The sequence below is a fragment of the Panthera tigris genome, chromosome E1 (assembly GCF_018350195.1).
Source record: "Panthera tigris isolate Pti1 chromosome E1, P.tigris_Pti1_mat1.1, whole genome shotgun sequence".
Lineage (NCBI taxonomy): Eukaryota > Metazoa > Chordata > Mammalia > Carnivora > Felidae > Panthera > Panthera tigris.
The window spans coordinates 2185027-2201761 of NC_056673.1; the positions used below are offsets into that span (position 1 = coordinate 2185027).

At 57.6% G+C, this 16735-nt stretch overlaps 3 protein-coding genes across 4 annotated transcripts; 1 reads left to right on the top strand and 2 right to left on the bottom strand.

Annotated features, from left to right (window-relative positions):
- Positions 1–561: 561 nt before the first annotated feature.
- On the bottom strand, positions 562–2628 carry LOC102967161 (GABA type A receptor-associated protein). Its single transcript, XM_042967314.1, has 4 exons — positions 2430–2628; positions 1802–1880; positions 1522–1640; positions 562–1053 (listed from the first exon to the last, which is right to left on the bottom strand). The coding sequence occupies exons 1-4, from the start codon at positions 2517–2519 to the stop codon at positions 988–990; spliced, it is 354 nt and encodes a 117-aa protein (XP_042823248.1). The 5' UTR covers positions 2520–2628; the 3' UTR covers positions 562–987.
- Positions 2629–3928: 1300 nt separating this feature from the next.
- CTDNEP1 (CTD nuclear envelope phosphatase 1) lies at positions 3929–10041 on the bottom strand. 2 transcript variants are annotated; one of them, XM_042966560.1, is made up of 8 exons: positions 9587–10041; positions 6994–7060; positions 6778–6896; positions 6469–6540; positions 5689–5805; positions 5372–5501; positions 4632–4716; positions 3929–4377 (listed from the first exon to the last, which is right to left on the bottom strand). In XM_042966560.1, the coding sequence occupies exons 1-8, from the start codon at positions 9686–9688 to the stop codon at positions 4317–4319; spliced, it is 753 nt and encodes a 250-aa protein (XP_042822494.1). In that variant the 5' UTR covers positions 9689–10041; the 3' UTR covers positions 3929–4316. The 2 variants fall into 2 exon arrangements, with proteins under 2 accessions (XP_042822494.1, XP_042822495.1); XM_042966561.1 differs by having other exon boundaries at positions 5372–5483; positions 9587–10038.
- A 775-nt stretch (positions 10042–10816) lies between these two features.
- Positions 10817–16527, top strand: ELP5 (elongator acetyltransferase complex subunit 5). The gene is made up of 8 exons (XM_042966563.1): positions 10817–10986; positions 11144–11204; positions 11292–11372; positions 12927–13147; positions 14513–14694; positions 15204–15299; positions 15437–15537; positions 16178–16527. Exons 1-8 carry the CDS (start codon positions 10944–10946, stop codon positions 16290–16292), a joined length of 900 nt encoding a protein of 299 aa, XP_042822497.1. The 5' UTR covers positions 10817–10943; the 3' UTR covers positions 16293–16527.
- Positions 16528–16735: the final 208 nt, after the last annotated feature.

A 16735-nucleotide genomic window follows, 5' to 3' on the forward strand; every position in this document is an offset into this window, starting at 1 on the left:
GGCTTCTTTCTCCCCCGTGGGACCGCCCCACTTCCGGCCAGAGGGAGAAAGGGCTGCTGGGGGATGAAGTCCTCCTGATGATAATGGCTCCCTCCTCCCCGTCTTCTGCCTCCCTTGAATTCCACACACCGGCATTAGTCTGGCCAAGCGACATGCCAAGCGAGGACGGAGTCCCTTCACCAGCTCCCACACGCGACCAGCTCTTCCCTAACCCAAAGGCCGTAACAAACTCGGGAGGTATTTATTTAAAGCAGGTACTTTCCAACTTTGTCCACCGGAACCCACGGTGTAAAAAACAAAAACAATTCTTTAAATCAAGACCCAAAAGACGGGTATATGAAACAGAAGTTTCATGAAACGATACTCCGTATTCCTTTCATCACAGCAAAAACACTGCCCCTCCCTTCCCCCGCCAAGGAAAAAAAACCAACATGAACAGAGTAAACCAAAATATATTACTGTCCCTCCAACCGCCACTTTGCCCACCTCCGGATAACTATCCCCGCCTCGGGACAACTAAAAAGAAAAAGAAGGAGGGAAGCAACACAAAGCAAGATCCAGTTCGGCTTGGTGGTTTCCTCTTTATTGATGTGCCTCCTACCTTCCCCCCACAACTTCAGTCCCTCCCCTCTACCCCCCAAAAAGAAGGTAGTGAAAGGAAGGGAATGTCGGGGTTCTGAGCCCCTTGGGCAGTTAGAAAGGGAACAGGAACCAAAACGATCACTAGATGTGACAGAGATTGACAATCGAGAAGTCTAAAGCACAGTGGGGAAGGTGGAAAGAGAAAGGGGACAAAGGAGAGGTCCTAGAAGCCACCTCCCCCATGAGCCCTCCTGCTAAGAGGGGCTGGAGGAGGGCCTCGAACGTTAGGAAGTGCAGGTCCTGAAGGAGGGAGGTGGTGGTCGAGCCTGAAGGAGGACTAGGTCAAGGAAGGGGGGCCACCTCTCTCTTTGTAGGCTGGGACCCCCCACCTCAGGGGCAGCAGCTTCACAGACCGTAGACGCTCTCATCACTGTAGGCGATGTATAGAAAGAAGTCTTCTTCGTGATGTTCCTGGGGCGGAAGCAGAGAACACCGGTACTCAGGCACCCGGGCTACAGTCACTTGAACCACCCACTGCCCCCCCTCCTTCTCCAAAGCCCCGTTCTTGAGGCAGACCCCCCGAAAACTAGCGTCCTGACTCACTCCCTCACTTCAGACCGTAGCAGCCAAGCAGCATCACCCCTAGCAGCAGTCCTGGGCAAAAAGCTCTCCCTCTGACTGTTCTCTGCCTTGGAACGGGGAGGACGCTGGGGCAGGTGAAGGATCGGGACTGTGGTCCACCTCACCCTTCTCTCCCTTCTGGCCATTCCCATGGCCTCGTCCGAATCTCCAACCCAGGACTATGCTGAAATTTTGAGGCCAAAGATAAAGTGGAGAGCGAGCAAGGCAGCTGGTCCAGGAACTGCTGACTTAGCACTTTCTTCCCCTCAAGCTCTTCCCGCACCTCCCCGAAGCCTCCCGGCTTCCCCGTGCACATACCTGGTAGAGCTGACCCATTGTGGCACTGGTGGGTGGAATGACATTGTTGACAAAGAAAAACAAGGCATCCTCAGCTCGGAGATGAATTCGCTTCCGAATCAAGAAGTAGAACTGACCAACTGCGGAAGAGACAAGGTAGGATGAAGCCAGAGATCACAAGGGCCCCCCCCCACCCCACCCCCCACCCCCAAGCGAGAGCGGTTACAATGTGGAACCTTTTCCCACAAAGATGCCCGGCCACCCATAGGAAGCTAACCCGGGGCCTGGGTCAGGTCCCCACCTGTGAGATCAGAAGGCACCAGGTATTTCTTTTTGTCCAGGTCTCCTATCCGAGCTTTGGGAGCCTTTTCTACAATCACCTGATGAAGGGTAGATGAAAATTAGGAAATATTAGGTGTATGGTCCCAGAGTTACCCCTGTCAAGAACTCGAGTGACACAATTCCTAGCACCCAAATCTGTCCGACTCGGTTTTCTTTGTCTCTGAACACGCGGCGCAGCCTTGAGCAGAGATTCTGACCCCACTGTGCTGAACTCACCCAAACATTCAGGATCCCTCAGTAGGGCGTCATAATAAACAACTATCCTAATAGGGCACGGACGACTCGAGTGGGCCGCCTAGAGCTTCAGGCTCAAAAACCTGGCTAGCTCGGGGTAAAGACCGTGAGCAGCTCAGGCTGTCAAACTCCCTGCAGCCTCGCACACCAATCCCCAGGTCTCCCTCTCCCATCTGTGTCCCCCCACCCCCAGCTCTCCCGCCACCCCGCTTTCAACCTCCGAGCCCGGGGACAGCAGTGTCGCGCCCGCCACAGCCGGCAGCCCAGTGCCCGCGCCGCCTGGCCGGACCCAAGCCCAGGCTGTGGCGTCAGAGCCAGCGCCCCGCGCCCTCGGCCCTGACTACTGTCCTCACCGGAACCCGGTCCGGGTATTTCTTTCGGATCTTCTCGCCCTCAGAGCGGCGCTTCTCGAACGGATGCTCCTCTTTATACACGAACTTCATCCTCCCGGGAACCGGGCTGGACCGGGCTGGGCTGAGGGAACCCGGGGGGGGCCGGGACGGGGGGCGGCGGCGACGGCGGCGACGCGCGGGCGGATTCAGCGGAGCGATCCCGGGGCTTGCGCCACTTCCCTATTCACCAACCCCACCCACGACGGTCCGGGGCCGCCCCGCCTGCTACGTTACGCCACCAGCGCAGCGGCCATAACGCCGCCAGCGTAGCGCCACCCCCTGACCGCCCCCCCCTCACGCCGTCTGCGTAATCGCTTTGGAATCAACTTGTGGGCTACGCAGACGACGTAGCAAAGGTGGTTGGCTTGTGCAATGGTCGAAAATAACCGAAAACCCACATTCTGACCTTCCCCCACGAGGCTGGGGATGAAAAGGGCTGCGAGTCGGTAACTGTAATTTGAGACTCGGTTCTCCGAAAGTTCTTTTCGGGAATAACGTAAAGAGGGAAAAAAAAAAAAAGGCAGAGATAATTACAAGGATAGCTATTCACGAAACGCGTCGGTACGCCGACGGCGGCAGCTGACACCAAAACAAAGTAGTACCCAAGTCGGGGAGCTGGTCTCCGGAAATGAAGGGGGACAGAAACGAAACACACGTTCGGGGAAACGCACCGGACGCTTAGGTTCCAGGGAAGAGTGGACCAATAGGGACCTGAGAGGAGGTCCGAAAGGTAGGGACTACGTCATCGCGGAGGAACACACTCGGCGGTCGCGAGAGAAAAATCATGTGATCTCAGAGAAGGGCGGAGCGTCACGTGGCGGCCGCGGGAAGTAGAGCCGGCCGCGGGGAGGTGGGGGGGGAGGGGCGCCGGGGGGCGGGGCCGGGGCGGCCGGGGCGGGGCCGGGCCTGGCGCTAGGCCCCCCGCGGTCGGGCGTGTCCGCGTCGGCCCCCGGCGAGGTCCCGCCCGTCTGGCTTCTGGTCCAGCATCTCCTGCCGCCACACTGCCGCGTCGTCCTAGCCCACAGGCCAGGCTCCTTCAGGACACACGGCCGCCCTCCCGGTCCCCGCCGGGGCGCCCATCCCGTCTCCAAGACCCTTCCCGCCAGAGCACCTGATGTCGAGGCTCCCCACTCCTCCCCCAAAGCCAACAGCACCTCGCCCCGACAGGGGGGACGTGAACAAAGACGCCTCCCTTCATCTCCCAACCCCCAGAGAAGGACCTGGGGCAGCTTTGGTTTCAAAGTTATAATGCATGGTTTAAAAGAGAGAAAGGAAGGAGAAAAAAAAAAAAAAAAAAAAAAAAAAAAAAAGCTGGTTACAGGTCTGAGGGAGTCTAGGAAGAAGGGAAAATAGAAGGAAAAGAAAGGGGGGAGGGCAGGACAAGTTTGGGGAAAATCCAGTGGCCCAAAATCCCAGTTTCCCACCCACAGCCCAGCCCTTGGAGTGAAGAATTAGATCAGTTTTGTACAAGAGTTTTTAAAAAATGAAATCACAACAAAGCTGGCTTGGCTTTTCTTTGAGCCTCCCGGATTACCGAATGTCTGTCTCTCATTCTGGCCGGTCTGGTCTCTCCACCAGACAGTTCGGGCTCTCCCAGGCCTCCGCTTCTGTCCCCGTCCGGGGTTTCCAGGGAGCGCGAACTCGAAGTCAGAGTGAGGCTGCTTGCGAGTGTGGCCCGTGTGTCCGTCCAGACTCCACACGGAGCGCAGGGCTCCCTGGGCAGAGAGGGGCGGGAGGGGCAGGTCCTGCCCAGGCAGTCCTCACCATCGGACAGGGCATCAGACGGCATCCCGAGAGCTCACCCTCCCTCTCCCCCCCACCCCAGCGCAGGTGGAGGGGGAGCAGCCGTCACCACAGCCTGTGTTGGTGAAGGTTTCGGCTCAGCACAGAACGAACGTCGGCGGTGAACCTGGGATGACAAGACGAAGCCTCGTTGGAGATGGGGGGGGAAGGGGGGGAGGAAAGAATCACCATGCTCACGTGACACTGAGGTCCAGTTTGCCCCAAACCCACTGGCTACAAGTGATGAGCTTTACTGTACGAACACCTGGGTTCAAAGGCTAAGTTCTTAAGGGAAAAGACATAAGTCAAACAGGACGTGTTTTTAGTCCCTCTCGGGATCCCCCACCTCCTTTCCTCCGCAATGTGTCTGGCTTCCGTTACCTGAGGGCGTCCAGCATGGGAAGCAGGTTGAGGAGGGCGGTGTCGCTGGGGTCACTGAACCACGATTTGATGGGGATGGCGTTGTCTAGGGTGGGTGAAAAGAAGCGCACGTGAAAAAAAAACACACAATTCAAGACTCAGGCCGGTTTTTCTTTCCTTTGGGAAAATGGGGATCATTACTTTAAAATCCGTACCCTCTCCCTGACCCACCCAAACCTAACCACCTAGGTAAACCTTCCTATTTTATTCGCCAAAACAAACTTTTTAAAAGAGGCATTCATATTCATGTCTATTTGAGAGATGGGGGTGGATGCGTGAGTGGGAGAAAGGAGCAGAGGGAGAGACTCCCAAGCAGGCTCCACGCTCAGTGCAAAGCCCGACACGGGGCTCGATCCCATGACCCTGGGATCGTGACCTGAGCCTACATCACAGTCAGATGCTCAAATGACTGAGCCACCCAGGCCCCTCCCCCAAGATAAAATTAACCTACAATCACCGTGTCTCACATTAACGTGAGGCTTCTAATCAAATTTATTGCTACTGTGTCTCACCTGAAGCAAACTGATACGAGCAACGTGACCTATGAAGTGGACAAGTGGGGAAGGGAGAGTGTCTCCCAGAAAACAGAAATACCTGGCATCCTGACCTACAGTAAGCCAGGAATCCCAGCTCCAGGCATTCAAAATAACCTTCTCCGAACCACTTCCTGGTCCTGCCAGACTCACCCCCCCCCCCCATACCTGGGTGGCTCCGGTAGGCCCCTGGGGAGTTATCCAGGATCACGATGCTGGAGAGGTCGCTGTGGACCACGGAGAGGTCCTTGATGTAGCTGCCCAGTTCCAAAGTGCAGTGCTGGAGGGTAGGGCCACGCTGGGCATCAAAAGGAGACTCGGCCCCTGTGACGGCTGCCCAGTCCCAACAATGCCCGCGGGCAGCCGCCTCCCACAGAGGGGGTCATGCAGTACGCCTCCGCTCACCCCCCAGAAGGTCCCTTTCTGGGGAAACTGCTCAAACCCAGAGCCCTCCCTGCCAGCCTGCCTCCCGAGCCTCCTCTTACCTGTCTGTAGTATCTCCTCTTGAGAATGCTTCTGCTATTGTCCAGTTTATCTGCCACAGCAGAGCCGTAAATCTCCATGCTTGCTGTGAACACCACCAGCTCGTACCACTGGCTCACCTGAAATTGATCAGGGGGAGGGTGGGGTCAGAAGAAGCGATCCTTCCTCTGAACTCACAACTCGCCTTCACTAGACTCCAGCCCGGTCCTTCAGGCCTTTCAAGAGCATCAGATGTCTCTGAGAACACAAAATTCTGAAGGCCCCCAAACTCCAGAGTCTTAGGCCCCGTACACCCTTAAAGATTCAGAGGTGCGAGAGCAAACGATCAGGAAGCCTGTGGAAGAACAGAATTGCATCAGCACAACAAACGAACCCAAGCTACTGACAGCCGCCCTGTGACCGGCCCACAACTGCCCTTCTCCAAAACTGCCCATACCTATTTTCTCCTCACCCTGTACTTCCTCCAACCGCTCTGAATTCCCAGAGCCTTAACGCCATTCCTTCATCACAGGGCTCCCCCCAGCTTCTACAAATTCACCATTTTTTTTCTAATGTATTTTTTTTCCTTTTTTTTCCTTTTTTTTTTGAGAGAGAGTGAGTGTGTGAGCCGGGGAGGGGCAGAGAGAGAGACGGAGACACAGAATCCAAAGCAGGCTCCAGGCTCTGAGCTGTGAGCACAGAGCCCGACGTGGGGCTCGGACCCACGAACCACGAGATCATCATGACCTGAGCCGAAGTCAGATGCTCAACCGACTGAGCCCCCCAGGTGCCCCCAAACTCACCACTTCTAAGAAGAAATCCACATGGGGCCTCTTATGTACAAAAAACCGGACGGGATGTTTGTCTATTACCACCTGTAGAGAAACAGGGAAGAGCTGGGGGGGTGTCCTGAGCACAGGCCTGAAGGACACACACCCCTCCCTGCCACACAACCCCCCCCCCCCCCCCGCCCCACTGCCTGCTTCCCTCCTGGCTGCCGCTGGTGCCAGAGGATGGGGACAAGGACGATATGCTCTGGGACTGGGAAAGGAAGTCTAGTTGTGAGCAGAATCACAGGCATGACCATCCCGTCACTTCCCACCCCAACACACCTTAAGGATGAAGTCGGGAGGCGTTCCAGGCCGGACAGTAGGCCTCAGGACCCCATCGTGATGGGAGTGGATAAGTGTCTCATCCAGATCCAGCACCAGGATCTTCCTCTTCACCTGGCCTGAACCACAACAGCAAGGAATGACACCCACCAACCTCCAGCCCACACCTGGAGCCCCACCTCACCTTACAGGAGCCTTCCCAGCCAGCACACTCACCTAGCCGATTCCGGGACACGGGAGATAAGGGAAGGATATCATAGCGAACAGTTTGGTACTGAATTATCTAAAAACAGCAAGAGAGAGGATTAGACCCCTTGAGCGGGAGACCTTGACAAAGGAACGTTTACTATATACGGGGCATCGTGGAAGTGACTGATGATCACCTCATTTAATCCTCAAGAACGCGGTAACGACGCTATAATAACGACAACGACAGCAACATCATCGTGTCAATTTTAACCACGGAGAGACCGAGGCTTAGCCAGGTTAGATGCCTTGTGTAAGACCACACTGCTAGGAATTATCTTATTTGGTCATTTGTCCCCCCAGTTAGAATGAAAACCTGGCGAGAGCACCCGGTCCCGGCTGCGTTCCCAGGACACTGTCACAGGGTGGGTGGTTAATATCAGAGCGGATGCAGTGGCGGAGCCAGGACCGCCCTAAGGCAGGCCGACCCAAAACCTGCCCTCTTCCCTGTGCTCTGCAAGGAACAGAGACACGCACGGCTCCCCACATTTCCGCCCCATGGATCCTTCATGACAACTCTCGTCACTTGGGGGACTGAGAGGAGTCAGGACAGGAGGTCCTTGGGTACCTAAGGGGAATGAAGGGCAAGGAGGGAATCCAGGGGTTCTCAGGTCAGCTAAGTTCCCCTGGCTGGTGGCTGCCAGGCCTATTTTAACCAGCCACCTGTCCATTTCTGTCTCTACCAGCCAAGTCACAAGTGGCAGAGAACCTCAGCCCTCCGCGCTGCCTCCTTATTCCGGTACCCAGGACAAGGCACACTGGGAAGCCCCACCCACCAGGCTGACTGATAGGGTGGCGAGAAGGCCAGAGTGAATGAAGGGCTGTGAGGGACGTCAAGAGGGGACAAGGACGTCAACCTTCCAGCTCCTCCGGGTCTTCTCTAGAAGCTCCTGTTTCTAGCACTCAGTTCTCTTCCACGCGAGCCTGGCAGTCCCTTCCTCTGCTCTTTTCTTCTAGGCTTCTGTCCATCCCTAGGCCCCAGCCTCACCAGAACCAGTCTCGCCCCTTGCAAGCCACAGGGCCCTCTCCTCCGAATGCCAAGGCACCTGCCCTTTTCTCCCTGCAGCAGGATGAAGGCCGCAACAGCTCGGGTGTCCTGGCCTGCTATCTCGGGTTGCACATGCTGGGCATGTAGGGAATGCTCCAAGCATCTGCCAGCAAGGGGGTGGGGGGAGAAACCAGATTGGAAGGGAAGGAAGGGAAGACAAAAGGCCATGGGGTCAGCGCTTGCCCGGAGAGGTGCAGTTTTGCCAAAAGCTGGCCTCTAGAGGGGCTGGAGCTCTACTCCCTGCCTCCAGAACAGGAATTTCAGGGGCAAACGGGGCGTGCTCGGAGCAGAGCCAGGCAGATAGAACAGCAGCTGACATGTAGAGAAAACCCCAGGAGCCAGCCCCACACACACCTCAGCATCTCTGACCCCAAATTCTTCCGGGCTCCTAACATGGGTTTCGGGGAAATAGCCTTGCCTACCACCGTGATCACCCAGAAACAACCCTCACCCTAAATCAGGAAGCGGAAGGCATAGACTGGTAAAGGAGACACTGAATCTGAAGCAGGCCCACTCCCCCAAGTCGGTCACCAACGACCACCACCACCCAGGGCTCTCTGGAGACTCTCGGACCTTCCAGGTATTACTGAGGTACACCAAAGAGCACGGGCCAGGGAACTTCTGCATGTCGGCTTACTGAATTCTCCCCAGCAGTGAGAACACAGCACATTCGCTAAAGGATGTTAGCCTACGGGAGCTCTGACCTTGGAGAGAAGCTCTCCGGGGGAGGGAACCCACAGATACTCGGGTACGTGCAGTCATCGCTGCCCACAGGACCCCTCTCAAAGCTGGGGTCTCCTGGAGAGGCAAGCCCGCCCTCAGGCTCAAGCCTACAACTGCCAAGCACTGTCTTCCCAGAGAGACACCCCAACACCAATGTGCTCCTCTCCCTAAAGCCCAACATAAAACCATCCTTCTTAGTCCCAGGGACTAGGTGACTCCAGATGCCCACAGCAGGAAATAAGTTTCCGGGGCCCTTTTTGGACGAGTCCCCATAAAGCCAACGGCAGGGGTTTCTCCTTCACACCCAAGGCTGTTCCCCTGTTTGTCACCTATGGTCTCCCACCCACACCCCTACCCTTGCCACATAAGCCCGTCTGTCCCTTGTTCCGAGCCCTAACACACGGGGAGGCTCCTAGTAACGGAAGGGTCTGTCACAAGCCCACAGCCGACAGAGCCGGTGCCATCAAACAGGTGTTCCCCTCCTCTTGGTCTCTAACAACAACTCCAGCTTTCCTAAACGGCGCCCCACCCACCACCCTGGCCCCCAAGAGTTGCCACATCCAGTCTCCGTCTTGCCCCCCCCCCCCGCCGCCCCGATCTCGGTTGTCCTACGGGGGTCTCCCCCCTCCCCATGCCACCCCATGCCCAGCCAAGGGTGCCCCAACCCTCTAACGGGAAAAGCCGCCGCCAGGACTCCGTTCCGAAGCCCAAACAGAGGCCCGACACTTTCCGAAAACCCGTGAGCACCGCTGACACGGGTTCCCACCACCACCAGCGCCCACCCAGGCTCACCGTGCGGATCTGCCTCCGCAAAAGGTAAATGAAGAAGCTCCAGAGCTTGGCGGCGAAGGCCACGAACGTGCGCAGCCCCAGCAGACACTGCGTCCGCATCATCCCGATGACCCCGGCACCGCCGGCCCCGGGGCCCCCGCGGCCCAGCTCCGCCAGCCCCCCGGGGGCAGCCCCCCGCCTCCGGGAGGGGGAACGGGGGCCCCGAGTGGCAGGAAAGGCTGCAGAGAGGGGCACGGAGCGGGCGGCTCAGAAAGCCACCCCCGGCGAGGGGAAAGCCCAGCGGAACCGGGAGCTGGGGGACAGGCGTGGGCAGCCCGCGGGGGCCCACATGGGCGGGGAGTGGCACCGACGGCTTCGCGGAGGTTGCGGGCCGAGACGGGTCGGGCTAGGACGGGGTCCTCAGAGACCGGGAGGGAAGGGGATGGAGAATTGGGGGAGGGGGCAGTGGGGGAGGGGGCCAGGGAGAAGGGAGGGAGGGAGAAGGGAGGGGGAGGGGAAGGGGGAAGCGGAGGGTGGCCCGCTGCGCAGGCGCGTTAGGGGGCTGCCCGCGGGAAAGGGCGGGCGGGGGCCGCGGCGCGCGAAGGGCCGCGGCGGCGGCGGCGGCGGCGGCCGCGCCGGCTGGGCGAAGGAAGGGGGAAGGAGGGGGAGGGGGAGCCGAAGGGCGCGGATGGCTAGACCGGAGCGGCCTCCCCCTCCCCGAAGTCGGGGGTGCCTTAGCCGCTGGGGAGCGGGGCTGCAGCCTCTGCAGCCTCTGCAGCTGGATTTCCCACTCTGACAGGCGCCATTTTACCGCCCTAAGGGCTCCCTCCTCCTTTCTTCCCCCCTCCTCTTCCCCTCTGACACTGCTTCCGGTGGTGACGTGTATTCGCTTCACCGGGACTAATGTTCCCCCTCCTCGGTCTATGGGGGCGGGTAGGGGAAAGCCGAGAGCGCTCCCGACAAGGCCGCAGTATCGCGCAAGCGCGGAAGGTGGCAGCGGGGCGGACCCCGGGGGCGAGGCGGGCCCCGCCTGGAGCGGCGTGGGCGGGGCGGGTGACGTCTCTCGTCCCCGGGTGTCGGGCCGTCGGACGGGCTCGTGCGGCCTCCTACCCCTCCCGCCGACAACTGCCCCCAACGGCTCTTCCGGCCCCAGTCGTGGTAAAAATGTCCTGCGTCTGTGCGCCGGAGCTCGGGAGGGGCCCCTCCGCGTGAGCGCCCCCTGGGATATTGGACATAATCACCTCTCATTCCGGACCGGGCCGGGTCTCGGTTGTGGGAGGGCTCATGGGTGCCCCGCCCCTTTTCCCTGGAGGGGGCGGGGCGGCGGGCCGTGACGCCATCAGAGGGCGCCCGAGGAGGGACGGGCCGCCAGTTGGAGATGGAGTCGGTGCTGGCTCTGCGCGGCCTGGTGCTGCTGCGGGGTGAGGGCCAGAGGCGCCGGGGGTTGCGAGCTGGGCTCGAGGGGCGGCAGCGGAGAGGAAGAGCCGCGTGTCACCGGCGAGGGGTGGTCACCCGGGGTCGGTGAGGACGGAAACGTCAGCGTTCTCACGCTGGTTATCCGTCCCTCGCTCTCCCCAGACTCCGTGGAGTGGGAGGGGCGCAGTCTCTTGAAGGCACTTATCAAGAAAGCTGCGCTGGGGTGAGTGTCTCGCAGCCTTCCCCCCGAAGTCCCCGGGAAGGAAGGCTGGGCCCAGCTCTGTGACACTCTCCTCCATCTCTGCCTTAGTGGGGAGCAGGTCCACATCCTGGGCTGTGAAGTGAGCGAGGAAGAGTTCCGTGCAGGTTTTGACTCCAGTATCAACAGCCGGTAAGCACAGATTGGGAGAGACTTTGCTGGGTGTAGGATCCCTGTAAGGAAATTGCTCTGCGGCATATTCATTGAAGGAATGGATATGTGTCTTTCGGGAGGCCAAGATTCGCAAGAGAAATGAGGAGTGGCGAGTTAATGGAGAACCCAGAGCATGGGCCGTAGAAGCGCAGACGGAAATGGAGCGCAATAAGAGGCCGACGCTGTAGTTTTGCACCAGAAGCTGTACTGGTGGATAAAAATGAACATATTCTGTCTTTTGAGGTATTCAGAATCCGGGGATGGTTAGTCCAGACGTGGATTCCAGATTTGCACCAACACCAGCTGCCAGCTACTGAGCGATTTGTTCTAGAGGCAAAAGTAACAGACTGTGCAAAATTAGGGACGTATGGGAAGGCATAGCTGTTCATGGGAGTTGGAAGAGCTTCCTGAGACCAGACGGATAGCAAAAGGTCTCAGCGTGAAAATGAGTTCAGTTGTTATCCCAAAGGCAGTGACGGCCCTTTCAACGTGTAAGGGGCGAGTGATAATCTCATACTGTTAGACTACTCCAGTGACCAGTGTGGAGAATGGGATTAGAAGAGGGCAACCTCAGACAGACCGGGAGGGAAGGCTGCTGTGGTAGTCCAGGTTCACTCAGGGCTGTATGTGTACTGAGCACCAGTTACGAACCGGGTGCCGTGGTAGGCACGGTGAAGGAGACGGGAAAGATGATAGGGGGTGACATCTGGCTTAAGACAGTAGCAGTAAGTAAGCATAGAGAGTTCAAGAGGAAAGTAAAAGGACTCTAGCAGGTAGAATTTGCAGGAGTTATAGACTGATGTGGAATAGAGCTTAGGAGACTCCTGAACCCACCTGTGTGCCTGGATAAAAACGATTGCTTCCCGGTCTAGACAGCTCAGTAGTTTACGTCTGTGTTCAGCTCTGGTTTTTCAACCATGTGATGGGAGTGATGTTTCATGTTAAGGTGGCACTTACGAGAGAAGCAACAGATAGGACGGTGGTGTCCAGGAACAAGTTGGGCCACCGTGAATCCGATCCCAGGATTCCTAACCCATGTCAGACTCCTTTTCTCTGTGGTGCTATTTTATCTATAGTTAGTAACACAGGATCTAATTCTTGATCTTCTCTAAACTGTCCTACAGGCAGGAGCCATGTCTCACATCCTGTCCTCTCCCTGTTCCTCCAGGGAATGACATGAGTTAGGCTCCGCTCAGGAAATGTTTGATGGTGATGATAACTGACGTTTGTCAAGTGTTTAATACGCGTTAAGGATCGTTCTAAAGATCAAACAGTTGGTATCTGTGCATTTGTTCTACAAATGAAGAAACAGTTTTAGGATAAGTAGTTTATCAGTTAGGTGACCTTAGGTAAGTAGTAAAGCCACGCTTAGAGCTCAGGGCTTTCTGACACCAAAGCCCGTGCTGCCCACATGGTAGTCTGTGTCTCAGTCTTAGCTCTAAGTCACAGAGAGCCACGGAGATCACAGGGTGAAGTTCAAGATTGAGGGGAAGGGGCAGGGTTAATCAGTTGTCTCCTGTTTTCCCTTTGCAGGCTGGTTTACTATGACCTCTTCAGAGACCCGCTCAACTGGGCCCAGACCGGGGAAGCCCTTCCGGGGGGACCCCTGGGAGCCTTGCAGGCCATGTGCAAGAGGACGGATCCTGGTCCTGTCACTGTGGCCCTCGATTCACTGAGCTGGCTGCTGCTGCGTCTTCCCTGTGCCGCCCTCTGCCAGGCCCTCTGTGCCATGAGCCGTCAGCACGCCTGCCGTGGTGAGACCCCCTTCATTACTACTCGTCACGTACCTTCCCCTGCCGAGGAGTAAGCCCTCTTCCATTCTGAGCAAGAACATGGTTAGGGATTGCCAGTTGGGCCTTATTCCATCTCTTTAACGTTCATTCTAGTTCTGGGCTTCTTCGGAAGCAGGCTTTTGTTCCTCTTCCAGGTTCATTTTTACTCACTTGTTTCATTCGTTCGCTCAATGAGTACCAATTGCATGCTATGTGTCAGGCACAAATCTAGATACCAGGAGAGTAAAGACTAAGTGTGCTCAGGTTCTTGTCTTCCAGGACCTCAAAGTGCCAAAAAGGATACAGACAAGTTAGCGGTTACAAGACGGTCTGCTAGCAGCCGTGACGATAAAGGAACATACACAGGGCATCCTAAGGAAAGAACTGTCTCGAAGAGGAAGGGGTTAGCCAGGCAGATTTGGCCAGACCAGGGGCCCTGGGCGTAGCCCTGAAGTATACCGTGGATTCTAGACCTGACCGTGCAGTCAGCTACCCAACTTTGTATTAAGGTGCTTGAGTCTCTCAGTGTTTCAGTTTTACTGTGTAAGAGTGGGGGGAAGGGGTGAAATTACAGTATTAGCATGAACTATTTAATTTTTTTTAATGTTTATTTTTGAGAGAGTGTGTAAGTGGGGTAGAGGCAGAGAGGGAGACACAGAATCCGAAGCAGGCTCCAGGCTCTGAGCTGTCGGCACAGAGGCCGACACGGGGCTCGAACTTACAGGCCGTGAGATCGTGACCTGAGCTGAAGTCAGACGCTTAATCCACTGAGCCCCCCAGGCGCGCCTAGGAGGAACCGTTTAGAATTGCTGTTAGGTCAAGTGATAGCGATGTCATACGCTTCAGCCCAAACATGCCGACGTCTGTAAGCGTCAAAACACGAAGGCATCTTCTAGCACAGTGCTGACGCCCTTTAAGCGTGTGTGTGCGCGCTCCGCAAAAGGGAGAGACAACCGGAGGGAGTCAAAGGCACTGACTGGGATGGGGTCAAGTTCCAGAAGCCTCAAGTAGTTCATCGTGTAAGAGATGAGGCAGGAAAGTAAGCAGAGACCGGAAGAGGAAGGGGTTAACTCCGTCCCGAAGGCCCTGAGGGAGGAGCTCCGAGGACCTAGGAGGACCTAGGAGGGTCCAGGACCAAGTCAGAGTAGGCCTGGCTCACATTCACTCTGAGGAGGTGAGGGCTGCAGCTCCGCAGTCCCAGCCTCACCAAGGGAAGTCAGGATTCTGGCGGAGCCGCAACGGAACGTGGGGCACCCCTTCCTCCCTCCTCCTCTACTGTTCCATCCCTGGCCTCCGCTCTGAGTGTTCCCCACTGCCCTTTGCGCCCCACGCTTGTTGTCCTTCCAGGTGGCGGCCCCGCAGCGGAGCAGCTGTGCGTGCTAGGCCTGCTGCACCGAGAGCTCCACGGCCCGGGCCCCACGGGAGCATTGAGCAGCCTTGCCCAGACCGAGGTGACCCTGAGTGGTACAGCGGGCCAGGCCTCGGCCCACATCCTCTGTCGGAGGCCCCGACGGCGCCCAACCCTCGAGGTCAGGAGAACCCCGGGGAAGCACCAAGGTCAGGGTCGGACGGAAGGGGAGTCTTGGCGGAAAGAAGAGTAAGAAAGCTGGTGTGGCCGAGCGCTTCCCTGTCTCCTTGTTTTGTCATTTCCCTCCTGATCCTCACCACGGCCCTGGGAGGTGGCTTGTTTGGTTGTCCCCTTACTCAAGTTACAGACAGTGAGTGGTAGAGCCAGGATTGGAACACAGGATTGCCTGACTCGGATCCCGTGGGCTTAACCAAGAGGAGATCTTGACTTCCAAGAAACGGCAAAGGAGAAAAGACTGGGAGCGGTTGTTGGGGGAGAAGGAGCGAGTCCCTTCGGAGAGCTCTGAAGGAGGGCGAGGGGAAGAGCAGGGGCTGGAAGCTGTTACACTGATGGTGGGGCGGGCAGGGGTGGGCAGGGCCGGCGGGGGGGGGGGGGGTCCAAGTTCTTCTCTCTGGTTTGTTCCGTCAGGTGGAAACAACCTTTCCGTTAATACTCTTTCTTCTCCCCCAGACTCTGTGGTTCTCCGTCCTGCCTGACTTGAGCCTGGATCTCCAAGGGGGACCCCCGCTAGAGTCCCAGCCCCACCCAGATCCTCACACACCGCAGGTATCTCGCAGGCCAGGGCGGAAACGAGGGACCGGAGCTTGTGGGTCTGCTGAAAGGAGAGACTGGAAACTGCAGGGGGTGGGGGTGGGGTCAGGGGTGCAGCCATGAGGCAGTGGCAGTATCCCTTGTGCCTGCAGGTGGACCCCGCCTCCCACTTGACCTTTAACCTCCACCTGTCCAAGAGAGAGCGAGAAGCCAAGGATAGCCTGACACTGCCTTTCCAGTTCAGCTCCGAAAAGTAAGGTTGGGGGCCAGGCGCCTGGGTTCCTGAGTAGAGCCCCGCGTCCGGGCCTGAGAGGTGGGGTGATGGCAGGTTATTGATTAACCTCAGACTTTACAGGGGCTGAAGTCCACCTCCAAAGACAAGTCTGGGGAGTGGTTCTCTACCCGCTCCTGCCCCAACGAGGCTAAAGGGCCTCTAGGTCTCTTTTCTCGCCGTTAGAGCCTTAGGTCACAGAGCAATCGGGTCTGGGCTGAGCCAGACCAGACCCTGGGGAAGTGGCCCTGCCCCTCTCTGGGCAACAGCGTTACCGGGAGGACGGGAAGCCGGTTGGGTGTGGTAGAGACAGGTTCGTAATGGCCTCTGTATGCCTGTCGTTCTGTGCTCAGTGTGTGGGTGGGCGAAGCCAGACCGTGGCAGGATCCGAGCCCTCGAGCTGCTAAGAACTTAGGGGATCGTTAGGCGAGCGGCATCCGTCTATCCCGGTACCGGATGCGGCTCCCATGCTGACTAAACGAGGAGGTCAGAGAAAGGGACTTGAACCAAGAAAACACAAAAGCCAAAGAGAAAGAGGAGGGAGTCAGTCACCAGGAAGCGTGTCCAGACAGGACCCCGTTACCCACCCTCGCCAGCACCCGCTCCCCCCTCCTCTCCCCAGACAGCAGGCTCTGCTGCGCCCTGGGCCCGGCCCTGCTACCAGCCGCATCTTCTATGAGCCAGACGCGTTCGATGACCTGGACCCAGAAGACCCAGATGGTGACCTGGATGTTTGACGGGGAGCCTTGACCAGCCTGTACTGGGGAGGGGGGAGAGAGACCTTGGACGCGTAACCATCCTTTCATTGTTTGCCGCGGCCTTACCCTGCCCCACCTGTGCTCCCTGTGTGCGGAGGTCCTGCCTCGTGACCCCCGAGTCGGAGTAGCTTCCAGGCGGGACAAAACATGGGAAGGGGCAGAGGGGAAGGTGAGGGAACAGAGACGCCTCCCTTCCCAGCCTAATAAAATCTATTTTTTTACTAAAAAAGAAACCTTGCTAGCCGTGTAAGCGGGAGTTGGCAGTGGGAGGGACTGCGTGGGAAGAGGCAGGGAAGCCAGGCACCTGAGTCTTGGAGAGTCACTAGCGTTGGGGCCCAAGTGACAACGGTGCCACGGGGAGGGCCTTGCACACCGATAGCGCTCGGTGCGTGTTGTTTTAAACTGAAGCAGATACACTTAAA

What these genes read in the sequence shown, in the direction of transcription:
- LOC102967161 (XM_042967314.1), bottom strand. Translation starts at nt 2,519, where the DNA reads ATGAAGTTCGTGTATAAAGAGGAGCATCCGTTCGAGAAGCGCCGCTCT. An exon ending in AATACCCGGACCGGGTTCCG is followed by an intron (nt 1,881 to 2,429) that starts GTGAGGACAGTA and finishes ACCCTTCATCAG; the next exon opens with GTGATTGTAGAAAAGGCTCC. An exon ending in GGTGCCTTCTGATCTCACAG is followed by an intron (nt 1,641 to 1,801) that starts GTGGGGACCTGA and finishes TCTCTTCCGCAG; the next exon opens with TTGGTCAGTTCTACTTCTTG.
- ELP5 (XM_042966563.1), top strand. Translation starts at nt 10,944, where the DNA reads ATGGAGTCGGTGCTGGCTCTGCGCGGCCTGGTGCTGCTGCGGG. An exon ending in ATCAAGAAAGCTGCGCTGGG is followed by an intron (nt 11,205 to 11,291) that starts GTGAGTGTCTCG and finishes TCTCTGCCTTAG; the next exon opens with TGGGGAGCAGGTCCACATCC. An exon ending in GACGGCGCCCAACCCTCGAG is followed by an intron (nt 14,695 to 15,203) that starts GTCAGGAGAACC and finishes CTTCTCCCCCAG; the next exon opens with ACTCTGTGGTTCTCCGTCCT.
- CTDNEP1 (XM_042966560.1), bottom strand. Translation starts at nt 9,688, where the DNA reads ATGATGCGGACGCAGTGTCTGCTGGGGCTGCGCACGTTCGTGGCCTTC. An exon ending in CGTGTCCCGGAATCGGCTAG is followed by an intron (nt 6,897 to 6,993) that starts GTGAGTGTGCTG and finishes GTTGTGGTTCAG; the next exon opens with GCCAGGTGAAGAGGAAGATC. An exon ending in AGAGGAGATACTACAGACAG is followed by an intron (nt 5,502 to 5,688) that starts GTAAGAGGAGGC and finishes TTTGATGCCCAG; the next exon opens with CGTGGCCCTACCCTCCAGCA.